The following is a 12,676-nucleotide window of genomic DNA, read 5'->3' as shown; positions in this document are numbered from 1 at the left end:
GAAAGCCTATCTTCTGTCGATAGCCTACTCACTTGAGAACAATCCAATAGGCACTTACAGCCCTGGGGTTCACCATTCAGTCTTATCAGTGCACCACTGCCATTCTCCTCTGGGTCTTAAAGTTGATAACGAATTTCTCGGGACTTCTTTGCATACCGTGAGGCAACAAATGGAAAGAATGGCTGTGGCGGAGGGATCTTCCGCTTACGCTCTGTGTACTTTAACCTAATGGGGGTCGTCCGGGAGTCGGAAGGGGGAGGGGAAAGGGAAGAGGCAGCCAAGGAATTGTTTTTTTCTCTCGCCCCGCCTTCACAAGGCCCACCAATGGGGATGGGCTGTTTTCCAACGAGCCTCGCCCATCTCCTCGAGCTCAGCCAATGAGCGGCGGAAGCGGCTCCGAGGGGCCGGACCCGGGAGTCTGTGCGTGTCTTGTGAGAGCTCTTGAACCAAGTCAGAGCTAGAGTCGTTTGGGCGGCTGGGAACGGTGGCTGCCGCCGGTGACTCAGGGAGGCAGGAGGCGGGGTAAGAGAGCCGTGGCCTCAGCTGAGGGGAGAGGAGGAAGAAAGGTGAAGGCGCCGACCCCGCGACCCCGCTGCCCCCGCGCCGCAGCGCAGGCCAGGGCGAGGGGTGCCCGGGCGTCGGCGTCCAGGCAGCGCGGTGTCGAGGCGGGGCAGCGGGGCAAGTGCCAAGCCGTAGGGCTCGTCCCTCCCGTGGGGCCACCCGGGGCGGGGACCCGGCCTCCTGGGAACGGCACTCCACATCAGGGCCTTTTCTTTTCCGGGGTGAAGAGTGAACACTTAAAAATCCACTTAGCGGCAAATAATTCTGCCCTCACTCCCACTGCGTTTAGGTTTAAGGTTTTGGAAAAGCGAAACTTGGGAGAGCGAGGGTCACGCGACGCTTGGGCCGGTGTTTGCGGTGGGGGAGGGACCCGGGGGGCAGAGAGGGCGCGAGTGGGGAGCGCGGGCCCCCCTCGCACCCGCCGCCGCCTGGGGTCTTGTCCTTGGAGCAGGGTTAGGGCTCCTCCCTCCGCCCCCGCCTTCCCCTGGCCCTCTCCTCCCGGCCCCCTTTCACCGGCCGCCCCCATTGCATTTTTGTTTTTTGTGTTTTTGCAGGGAGGAGCCCTTCCTGCAGGCGTGGAAACCATGGTGCTAACGCTTGGAGAAAGTTGGCCGGTGTTGGTGGGGAAGCGATTCCTCAGTCTGGCCGCAGCCGACGGCAACGACGGCGGCCACGACAGCTGGGACGTGGAGCGCGTCGCTGAGTGGCCCTGGCTCTCCGGGACCATTCGAGCCGTCTCCCACACCGACGTTACCAAGAAGGATCTGAAGGTAAAACCCTCTCCCGGGCCTCGACTGTCGGACGTTTTGTAGTTACCTTGGTAACGAGACAGCCAGCACCCCCCTTCTCTTTTCTTAAAAGGGTGACCAGAAAGCTGGCATCCGATTTGAAGGTGCAGAAAACTAGACCTTGAAAGTCTTTGAAATGGTTGTGTAGAGCCGAAGTATATTTGGCTTAGAGTTGCCTGTGTTTAATAAGTGGCTGAGGGTTGTTCAGACACGCTTGGTTATTGCCCGCGCTGTGCCCCACTAGGACTGTATGATTATTTTCCGAAGAGGGAGTATTGTTAACAGTAAGTTAAGACAAATGAATGGGTTTGGAATCGTTTAGAATTGAGGGCTAGTGCTCGCAAGTGCTTTCAGTTGGTGTTTTGTTCTTTAAATTTTTTCCAACCTAACTTCTTAAACTTTCAGGCTAGTGGAAATGTAGTGTGCGTCTAGAGGGAGGAGCTTAATTCTGTTGGACATATTAGGGTGGGTATTTGTCCGTATATGGTGGGTCAGGTCAGAGTGGGTTCCTGGTTGTGTGTGACGAGTCTGTGGGTAGGTGTGGGCTATGACCATGTATGGAGGGCTGGCGGGTGGAGCTGCCCCTAACATGGTGTGTTGGAGGCATGGCTTGGAAATATTCCTCTGGGGGTTGGTGGGAGGAGGAATGGAAACAAGTGTTGCCGGTGTTTTTTGATACGAACAACATTAAGAACCTTTCCTAGTTAGATATTTTCCAAAAGAGATGAATTCTGATCGTACTCCCTGTTAGAAATATTAGTGTGAAAAGTACTGTCTGGGAACAACCAGTGAGGAAGCCATTGTACCAACAAAGACTCCTTTGTGCCAAAAAACTGAAAAAAGGTCCCTAACAAAGTCTGAAGTGGTGATAACTTGAAGCTTATCAGAATGCAGGAGATTTCCACGCTGGGTAATGGATACGTTTTAGTATCCTCACTTGGTCATCAACTTTGCTTTTCTTGAAAACTAGGTTCAAATAAGGGAAGCAATTTTTAACATTGGCAGTTGAATATGTTTTGATTTAAGAAACACTGTTGTTCATTGGAACGTTTTCAAGGTAACATTGCATGTCCAAATCAGTATTAGTCTACAAAGGGTTATGGGAAAGGATGTGTGATTCTGTACTTGTTAAGCTTCTTTAGTGTTCCTTGTCTTCAGGGTGAAAAGGAGGAGTGACCGTTGAACACTTAAGCACGTGCTGAGAGTCATGCTGAACACTTCACAGCTATGATCTTATTTAATCTCACAGCAGTTCTTTGTGAGTAGGTACTGATATTGCCCCATTGTACAGGCAAAAATACTCGGGCTGGGAGAGATTAAATATCTTGCCCAGGAATTGACAGAGCCTGTGTTCTGACCCAGGAAGTTTTGACTCCACATCAAGGGCTGTGCCACAAAAGGACTCCTGTCACACACTGTGAGGTTTGGTTTTTCTCCTCATTTCACTCCTAGCAAACTGGGTTTTGATGTATGTAGGAAATGTAATGTGGGGCAGGGATGGCCAACCTATTTGCTTTAGGCTAATGACCTTTCTCCATAAAATAGGTTCTGTGAATGAAGTGAATTTCAAGTATAGTTGTTCTGGTTTATTTTATCTGGTTTATTTTATCTGGTTTATTTTCTCTAGTGCAGCTGTTTTTCATATGATTTGAATGTAAATAAGATTTAAGTTTTACAGTCTTTATTCTTTGGCAGATGATGAGAGACTAGGTGTTTCCTTCTCTGACAGTTATTCCTGACCTGTTGGGTTGGGAAGGCAATCTAGGAGGTCATTTATGTGTATTTTTAATCTCCCCATCTCTCCCACCCCCATCCTTGGAGGTGGTAGTGATACCTTTATTTTTGGATTGAGAAAATAGGTTTAGGAAAAGGAGTCTTGGCTAGATTTGTATAATAAGCTACTAAATGATGGAGGTAGTATTTAAACCTAGGTTCGGCTGTCTGTCTGCTATAGCACTAAGATGCCTAATGTGGAGACAACACATTTTAATTTAAGAACAATTCTGACAATTTGGGGTTTTGCTTTACCTCAAACTTAACAACTGAGCCCTCATGAAGGTGCAGATCTACCCAATTTCTTTTTCCTGACCATGATTTATCACTGCATTCTTAGTTGAGTAGCAGATGAAATAATTGACTTAAGTTCAGAGGCATGTTGCTTTAGCAAAAACAGAATTTTAAGACACTAGAACCTGATTGTGCTTGGTGAGATGCAGGAAGGAACTAAGTAACTCTAAGACCATTTAGAGTCCTGCATTTAGAGGAGTATTGAGTTTGGGGGATGGGGCGGGACTGGGGGCTGAGATGAATATGAATGAATAAAATTCAAGTGGTGTGCACCTGTTTTAGTATAAATACAAATCTGTCTAGACTGATTTGCCTAGTTAGTTGAAAGTGATGTTAATGAAGCCAAGGCTCATTGATTTTGTTTCATCTAGAGAGAAACTGTGTAACAGTCACTCAGATACATATGTCTAGTAGTTGATTACAAAGAAGTTAGATTTTGTAACAGTCACTTACTCAGATACAATATGTCTAGTAGTTGATTACAAAGAAGTTACAAAGAAGTTCTTGTGTGGCAAATACTCAGTTCAGTTCTCACAAATATCCTAGATCGTAAACCATGTTCTTTAGAGTTAGAAATTGAGGCTTAAAGAAACTAATTAACTTGCCCAAGTTTGTTTCCAGACTTTCATATTCAGGTAGAGTGAAGGTAGAGCAGTTTATTTTGCTGGCCTCTTTATTCTCAGCGTGTAGTGTTTGCTAAGGTAATTGAATGAATAAATGAAGGAATCATAAAACTATTACTTCTACATGGAAAAGCAGTTTAGAAATAATCCACCAGTGGAGCAGTGGCATTTTCTTTATCTGGAATAATAACATCTTATTTAGGTGGTTATAAGAACCTTCTTAACCTTAATTTTTATCCTACTTTTTCTACTGGAGTGTGAGGCAGGTTTGGTCCTAACTGGCTTTGTTCAGTGTACTGGGAATGCCCTCCTGTCCCAGCTTGTCCAGGTCTTACCCTTCCTTTGAGCGTGCTTTTTCCTTGAGTCTCTGCCCCTTCTTATTCCTTAGGGATGTCCTCAGCAGGTGAGTAATACTTGCAATATATATGTATGTACTATTTCTGGCTACCTGAAAACCCTTTTTGGCAGTTGGTTGCCGTGATCAATGCCTAGCCTTTTCATCCTTGCATACAGTTGGAACTTGAATGTTGATGGATTCTGCTGCCAGTCGGACCATATAAAATGAGAAACTCCTAGTGCAGTGTAATAAAAACTGTTAATCCTCTACAATTGAATACTAGACTCTGGGATTTTAGATAAACATTTTATTTAGATCTAAGAAGACATAAGTAGAAGCATAACAAATTTATTTCCTACTTTGTGAAGTAAAATGAATGTTTGGTGGTGTTCTGCAACTTAGTGCTGGGCGGAGAGCAGCTGTGTCATTAAAAATTTCTTGACTAAAAACCATGCCATTCTGTAAGTGCCTACTCTGAAACCTAGAATAATTTATCTGGCCTTTATGATGGTTTTCATAATCATATACTCAACTGAGATTAGTGTATGCTAAGAGTGGAACGTTTGAGATTAGTTTGAGTAGATATAATATTAATTCATATACATAAAGATTTTTCCTATTGGGGAAGAATGAGCTTGAAATAATTTGAAATATGCAACATCTGGTCAAGATACTGGGTAGACTAATAAGGTACATGTTTGCAAAATGCCCTATTAAAAGAATGGGAAATCTGGAGATTATAGCTAGTGAATCATAACTGATAGGCCTCTTTTTGATCCTTGGAGTCAGACAGCATAAAAAAATCTTTGTGGATCAAGGGAGCATGGGGGGAGAACACAATTTGCAGTGAGAATAGTTACATCTGTCAGTGAGGGGGAACACGGTCAGGTCACTTTAGTTCCCCCTGAATTTGAGTTCTTAACTGGCATGCCTTTTGATAGAAATTTCTGCAGAAGCGGGCATTGGGAGGATGTCCTATATACAATGTCAGACTCAAGGCACGAGTGAAAGACATATGTGGTTATGGTAGGAAAACTGAAAGAATGTTGAAGAAAGCTCACAACTTGTTGATTTCATTATATATACATATATTTTAAGTTAACCTTTTTATAAGTCAAAGTTATTGTGAATTTTTGACCAATACAATCTAATGCTACAAAGAAATAAACTTAGTTATTTTTAAGAAACTAAACTTACTTTCAGATCACTCAAAAACTGGGATATAAAGAGGGACCCTGTCTAAATTTTGGTTTAGTATTGCTAGAAAATGATAAATTTGCTAAGAATTGTGATGTTGCTTAACTTTTGGGAAACCGCTTATGTATGATCTTCATCCCTCCCTCCCTTCCTCAACTCCCCTCTCCTGGAATAGATGATAGATAATCAAGTTGAAAACCCTCTTTCCCCAACTTCCAACTGAAGGAATGATGCCCTGATCAATTAAGATTTGATTTACTGTGAAAGTCTTAAAACTACCTAGTCTCCTTGCCAGATACTTCACATTGTCTTCAAAATCTTCCTAACAATTCAGTGTGGAGTAGGTTTAGTACTTTAATTTTGAAGCTAGCAGAGGAAGATTCAAAGAACTTAAATTTAAGCAATGGTTCTTACCTGGGGTGCAACTTAATTTATTTCCTTTGTAGTCTTACGCATTTTCCTTTATGCATGCAAAATCATTCTTAGAAAGCTTCAATATAGCTGAGATTCAAGCCCAGATCTGTCTGGTTCTGAAGTTTGTATATGCTCATTTCTCTTATACCATATTGGTGGGAAAACCCTCATCCAAATCTGGGTTGGGTTTGAGGTTGATGTGATGTAGGACAGAAGAAAGACTAGCCAGTTTAGGGGAGATATCACAAGATCTGGATTCCATGTCAAAGGAAACTGAAAGGAAAATGGGCAGTTTCTGAACACCTCTCTGAAGGACGGTTTGACTGCCATGATGGACGGGATACACAGAACCAAGGAGAGACAGTACATAGGGCCTTGTCATACAGTAGATACCTGCATACTTGCACTTAGTCTTTAATAATGGCAATGTTAAAATTAGCCTGCTATACCAAAGTACGCAGCTTCTCAGGAAAAGTTGCCTTGGGAGTTAGGGATGCACATTTTGAGTGGGTCTTAAATTTCATTGATTTAAAAGATTGGTATTCTATAGCCATAAAACTGGAGAAAGTTTGGGATGAGGCTGGGGTATATCAGTTGGGAACTTCCTGCCTTCTAAGTGGATGAGAAACAAGTTAGAGCCCAATTCAGAGAGAAATTTATTCCTTTAGCAAGTATTTGAGTACTGACTGGGGACTGGATACCAGTGAAGTAAAAATGGTAAGTAAAAGCAGATACAGTCTTGACTAATTAGAATTTATAGTATGTCCCTCAAATAACCACAGATAAATAATTCACAATGTGGGTAAGCACTAGGAAGGCAAAGTATGGGGTTTTGAGTGCAACTAGCAAGAGGACCTCTCTTGGGAGAGAGAAGGGCTCTTTGGTAAGGGAAGGCTTCTTTGAGGAAAGGATTTTTGAATTGGGTTCTGACAGATGAATGGAAGGTAACTAAATGTTTTTTTTTTAATTAAAAGGTTAAAAAGGGAGATAACAGTTGTCTATGAAATTATGAACAGCGTTCATAGGTTAACTCTTTGAAACCAAAAATGAGAGGCTTCTTTAGTAGGAGGAGGAATTTAAAATCGAATGAAAATAGTGGTTTTTTTTTACACCAACTACAGAGGGACTTTATTGTGTATCAGTTAAAATACAGTAACATGTAAAAGATTAAAAAATTAAGGGGTAGCATATTCATAATGAGTTAAGGAAGCTAGGGTGTTTTGGTGACCTTTGAGGTTTTGTGAATGATTCCTATTTCTTGGTTACTATCAGAGACACACTTTTTGATTGAATTCTTTTCTTTTTGTCTTAAAATACACAATTGTAAGGACTTTTAGCTTTAAGGTTAAAAGGTGTTTTGGCAGGCCAGAGCCAGAAAACTTCAAAATTATTTGGAAAATGGTAAAGAGTAGTTTAACTTTCCTGTAAGAGGCTAGAAGTAGTTTAGGAAAACTCTGGGGTCATTTATCAATTGTTTCTATATTTAGTGTAAACTAGTCTTCAGACTCCAAACTGAAGTAAATTTCCCAGTTTATTCAACTTGAAGGGGCATTGAGGAAGTGCTATTAGACTAAATCCTGCTGATACCTGAGGGACTTAAAAGCAAGAGGTAGATTGTGGTGGTGGGTCCTCTTAAGCCCACAGACAACGTCAACAGAGATTTACAATGCCATGCAGTAAGCACTTCTTTTGGGTTTCACATTTCTGTCTTTGAATTCTCACACTCTGAAATCTACTTAACATACATAAAACTTATTGGGGGTTCTTTGCTGAATGGGCTTCCCAGAGTTTACTTTGAGGATAGAGACTGGCTTCCAAAGCCCTTGACTTCTGCTTCCCAGAATGGTTTGGGAGCCAAAGCTTGTTTAGACTAACCTTTCTGGGTAGTTTGTGGGCTATGAAGGGAAGTAAGAGAGCAGCAAAGGGAAACGGCACATTCAGATAAAAGATTTGAATAAAATAGTATGGTATAATTCAACCTTGGGCATTTTTCATGTTCATTTTTGTTAATCAAATCTGCTTTTATCCCAAATCTGTCTGTCTAGGTGTGTGTGGAGTTTGACGGGGAATCTTGGAGGAAGAGAAGGTGGATAGAAGTCTATAGTCTTTCAAGGAGAGCATTTTTAGTAGAGCATAACTTGGTTTTGGCTGAACGAAAGCCTCCTCAAATTTCTGAACGAATTGTTCAATGGCCTGCCATTGTGAGTAAAACTCAGACTTACTGAACTCATAAGAAAGAGGGTATTTCATTCAATATGAGTGACACGAGGAAAGTACATATGTAACGCATATATTTGTCCACCACTCTGGAAAATGATAATATAGATATATGATAATGTAAAAGAGTCAGAGAGCACCCAGGATCTCCTGTGCTAGGAGTTCTGCAACTCTGGGCCCTTGACTGTCTTGAGCCTAAGTTTCTTCACTTCAAAAATGGGGATGGAGGTAATGTGGGGAGTATCTAGGTCAGAGGTCAGAAACCAGCTATATACAGATATACAGATCTGTTTGGTTTGACCCTTACAGTGTTTTAAAAAATTCTCTATTAACTTTCTACCTTAAAAAATGTGGAGAGTACACCCATAACACTAGATTTCTAGTTTTTCTAGAATAATCTGCAAGATATGACAATACTGGAGCCTTGTAGCATTTCCTTATTGTGACAGTAGGCTGAAGCTAAATAATAGCTATTGCCTGGCCCCTGATGGCTTCCAGTCTTGGTCTCATGGTCTCTAAGATTCTCTCTGGCTCATAATATTCTTTGGCTCTAAAGATACTGGCAGTCAGTATATGACTGTGCCATTTCTACTTTGTAAGTCTGGTGCTGTTAAAGGAGAAGAATGGTCACTGTGTCTAGAGGGGACAGTTCAGACTTTATGAGACATGAGCTGGGCTTGAAGGAGGAAAACACCAGATTTGGGTAGTCAGAAAGGCAATAAGGATGATTGAAAGGCTGACCAGATTGCGAAGGGCCTTGCGTGCTATGCTGGCTAAGTTAAGATCTTGCCCATGGGAGAGAAGACCTGCTGGCGGGTTTTGAGTGATTCAGGGTTGAAGTTAGAGTTGTATTTTGCTCTTTGTATTCCTCCCACCCCCACCCCAGCTATTAAAAATTTGCTAAAAGCATGGTCCTGTCTCCCCAGGAAAATGTACATATAATTTTTGCATAAATTTTGGGAAGCCCTGCATCTGTGGGCCTGGACCTATATGTTATAATGACTCCCAGTGTCATTCTGTATCTAGTTTAAATTTCTGATTTTGGTTGGAATTGTGTGATATTGTTGTATAAATACTTGTTATTTAGATACTGGCAATAAATAAAAACCTTAATGGCTTTTATATCTGTGTGTGTGGAAAATCGCCAGTCCCTATTTTCAGAATTGTGCTAATGGTTATGATGCCAAAATATTTTCTTTTATTTTGTTTTAGATGTACAAACCGCTGTTGGACAAAGCTGGTTTGGGATCCATAACATCTATTCGCTTTCTAGGAGATCAACAAAGAATATTTCTTTCTAAAGACCTTTTGAAGCCCATACAGGTAAAACATAGAAACAATATTGAACTCTCAAAATGGGAATACAAACTCCTTTAACTTAAGAACTACAATATTGATGTTGATCACTCTAATTCACATGCATAACAGAGACAAGGACTCACTCATCCCATCAGTAGTTAGGCATCATCCATCCCTCACTGTTAGCCTTGGCTTGGTGCTGTCTGTCTGGGGTTGGAAGGACAAAGATACTACAATTGATGGTGTGTGTGTGTGTGTGTGTGTGTGTATGGAAACACCTAGATGATAAAAAAAAATTTAGATTGGCTAACATGCATATATCTACATATATGTCCTCATTATTTATAGATTATATATTTGGGGATTTGGCTAGTTGTTTAATTACAAAGTCAGTACTTTGGTACTTTCACAGTCATTTGCAAATGTGAAGAATGTTGAAAAATTTTAATTGCCTGACACATGTTCCCAATAATATTCTGCCGCCTTGTTTAAACTCTCCTCCTGTAAACAAGAGTCCTTTTCCAGATGTATTTAGTGCTGAATTTTTGTGCTTTCTGTTGGTGATTTCAGTGTTTTAAATAGCCCCACGGTAGTGAAGTGCTGCCTAGTGTCCTAAATGATAAACTTCATTCAGCCATGTATTGCAGTGTTCTGGGTCATGAGTTCAAGGTTAATAATGCAGCAATATATACTAAATAATGTGTCTTTCAACAGAAGCACACATAAAACAAGCTTATATATTGATTGGTTGATGAAATTATGACCAGAGGCTCAGAGGAACGTAACTCTATCTTTCCCCAAGGAGCAGTGGTTCATATTAATTAATTCAGTGTTCACGGTGACTTAATAGAACATACCTAGCATGAATAATGAGAATTGAGTGTGTGTATTCTTCAGTTTGCCAGACTAGCTTGTAAAACTCCTACCTTTTCCTTCACAACATTTAGACTCTTGGGTTGTGCTCATCTGTGATTTTTTTCTTACTATGAAAATGTTGGGAGGGAGGGGAAGAACACAGATTATCTCCAGATTGTCTTGGGAATAATGTCAGTTTTATTATTATATTCATCTTTTAGATGTTATTTATGAAGCTTAAAAAATCCCCTTTATCTACTTTTGTGACCTGACTCATTTTTGTGGTCTGTAGAACAATTAAGGCAGTTTAGAGCTAATGGTCATTGCCATTGATGGGCCAATATTGGAAAACCCAAGACACTAGCTTTCTCTGTACTCATCTCATGTTCATTTCCATGTCCTGCAAGTGAGTGAAAACCAGGTTCACACTTGAACTTCATTTTACAATGTTTAAGTAAATGAAACAGAGGAAGATACTTTTACTTAAGCTAGTTCCAGACAGTGGTTACCTTCACATGTCAACTAGGCATCTGGATATTTTTCCTTCCTTAAAGGAAGAACTGCTTGCTTTTGAAGACTAAGGAACATGTAGGAGAGGTTGGATATCTTGCTTCACTGAGTGATAGAGTAGTTTTTACTTCTTAGCATTGTTTTCTTCACAGTTCTGTTTTATGTATTTCATGTTTCCAAGCTTTTCAATTAAAATAGAACTCAATTTTGTTTCGAGAAACGTCTTTATTAGTAAGTTTTTAATTGTTATCAGAGAATTGCACCATAGGCTGTCAATGAGAATGTTGTTAATAGTGTATTAATTGAGGGAAACTATGATGTGTGCTCTTGACTTTTACTTGTTGGTAATAGTGGCCAGAGTATGGTGTTAGGGCATTCTCTGTAGATAGGGACGATCACATCAGACTTAAATGGTATGAAACTATGTGGGCACATGTGATTACTACAATAGGACACTTGTCCTGAATAATGCACAGAGAACCTGAAAATCATTTGGCATATGCAGAAGGTGGAATAGAAACTTAAAGGCTCTTTTGGATTGAATTTGGTGCAGTTATTTGTAGGTAAGAAAAAAGAGAAAGTATCCAGATTGGCTCTCTGGTACTTTTGATGAGCCCTAAAACTCTCCCAGGCTGAGTAGAATTATTTTACCTTACTTAAGAGCCCCGTGGACTCTCCCCATTAACATGCTGTTTTATCTTAGAGTAGGAGCTGAAGAATACATTTACAGTTTTTGAAATTGGAGTAGCATGAGAAAAACCCACCCACCCATGGCCTATTCTGGTAGTTGATGTTGAGCTCTCATGAAGACCTTAGGTTAAATCTAATGTTACTTGGCTGAAGAAGTGTGTTTTCCAGCATAGTCTCTAAAAAACTACTCTTCCCAATGGGAGAAATGGATGAACTCTTTCTGGGCATTATGTATCTATTTCTCAGTGGCAGAAAAGCAGGAAGGCCTGATAATGGAAGAGCTTCTGTGCTCTGTGTAGTCTGAGTTTGGCAGGGTATTCCTATTGACAGTTTCTGTACACACTTATTTGTAACTGAGTGTACACACGAAGCCAGAAGATTATGGAATAGTGCCCAAAATGGAGCTGCTACCAGGAATTGAGTGTTTCAAAACTGGCTTGCTGAAGATTTAGGCTATTCATTCACATTTGTCTCTCCTCATACTCCCATTTACCTTTGTAAGATGAATGCATTTGGGATTCTAGTTAGGTTAAATGAATCTGTGTGAAATGATTTGTTATAAACAGCAATTTCAGTGAATTGATACTACGGGTCTCTGTGTTTCTATATGTATGTCTTTTGCCCCTTCGATTTGGATTTGAGATTTCTCTAATCCCTAGTGTTGGGGATACAGAGTGTTTTTGACATGGAACGACCAGCTAGTTTGTTTGCTTATGTGTCCCAGACTCAAAATTTAAAATGTAAATTTTAAAACTATGCTTTGAGCCATTCTTAGTATTTGTCATGCTGTTAGAATGGGGGGCCTTCACTTGAGCCTGGCTTACACCTGTGGTCATTTGATGCTTTCCTACTGTGTGGCCTGTCCAGTTCATTGGGGTTGTAATGGTTTGGTGCCATTAAATAGCTAATGATACTATTTTAACCCCGCTGATGATAAACTGATTGAAATATCCACTGGAATTGAAGTAACTCATTTGTTACCTTAAAATGTAATGATCTTCCATTTTTCAGGATGTGAACAATCTTAGACTTTCCCTTATGGATAATCAGAACATCAGTAAAGAATTTCAAGCTTTGATTGTGAAACACTTGGATGAAAGCCATCTTTTACAAGGTAT

The 12,676-nt window shown here is 40.7% G+C and overlaps 1 protein-coding gene across 2 annotated transcripts in view; it reads left to right on the top strand.

Annotated features, from left to right (window-relative positions):
• The first annotated feature begins 411 nt into the window (after positions 1-411).
• The window catches only part of KDM3A (lysine demethylase 3A), a 46,936-nt gene continuing 34,671 nt past the window's right edge, over positions 412-12,676 (top strand). The window contains exons 1-5 of one of the 2 annotated variants that reach the window (XM_036931058.2): positions 412-522; positions 1,116-1,331; positions 8,033-8,188; positions 9,417-9,527; positions 12,570-12,672. In XM_036931058.2, coding sequence (XP_036786953.2) covers positions 1,146-1,331; positions 8,033-8,188; positions 9,417-9,527; positions 12,570-12,672 — 556 coding nt within the window. In that variant the 5' untranslated portion in view covers positions 412-522; positions 1,116-1,145. Of the gene's footprint in view, positions 567-1,115; positions 1,332-8,032; positions 8,189-9,416; positions 9,528-12,569; positions 12,673-12,676 lie in introns of both variants that reach the window. The other variant, XM_036931059.2, reaches the window with a different exon arrangement.

The sequence above is a fragment of the Manis pentadactyla genome, chromosome 2 (genome assembly GCF_030020395.1).
Source record: "Manis pentadactyla isolate mManPen7 chromosome 2, mManPen7.hap1, whole genome shotgun sequence".
Taxonomy (NCBI): Eukaryota; Metazoa; Chordata; class Mammalia; order Pholidota; family Manidae; genus Manis; species Manis pentadactyla.
This window is presented reverse-complemented; position numbering and strand designations above follow the sequence as displayed.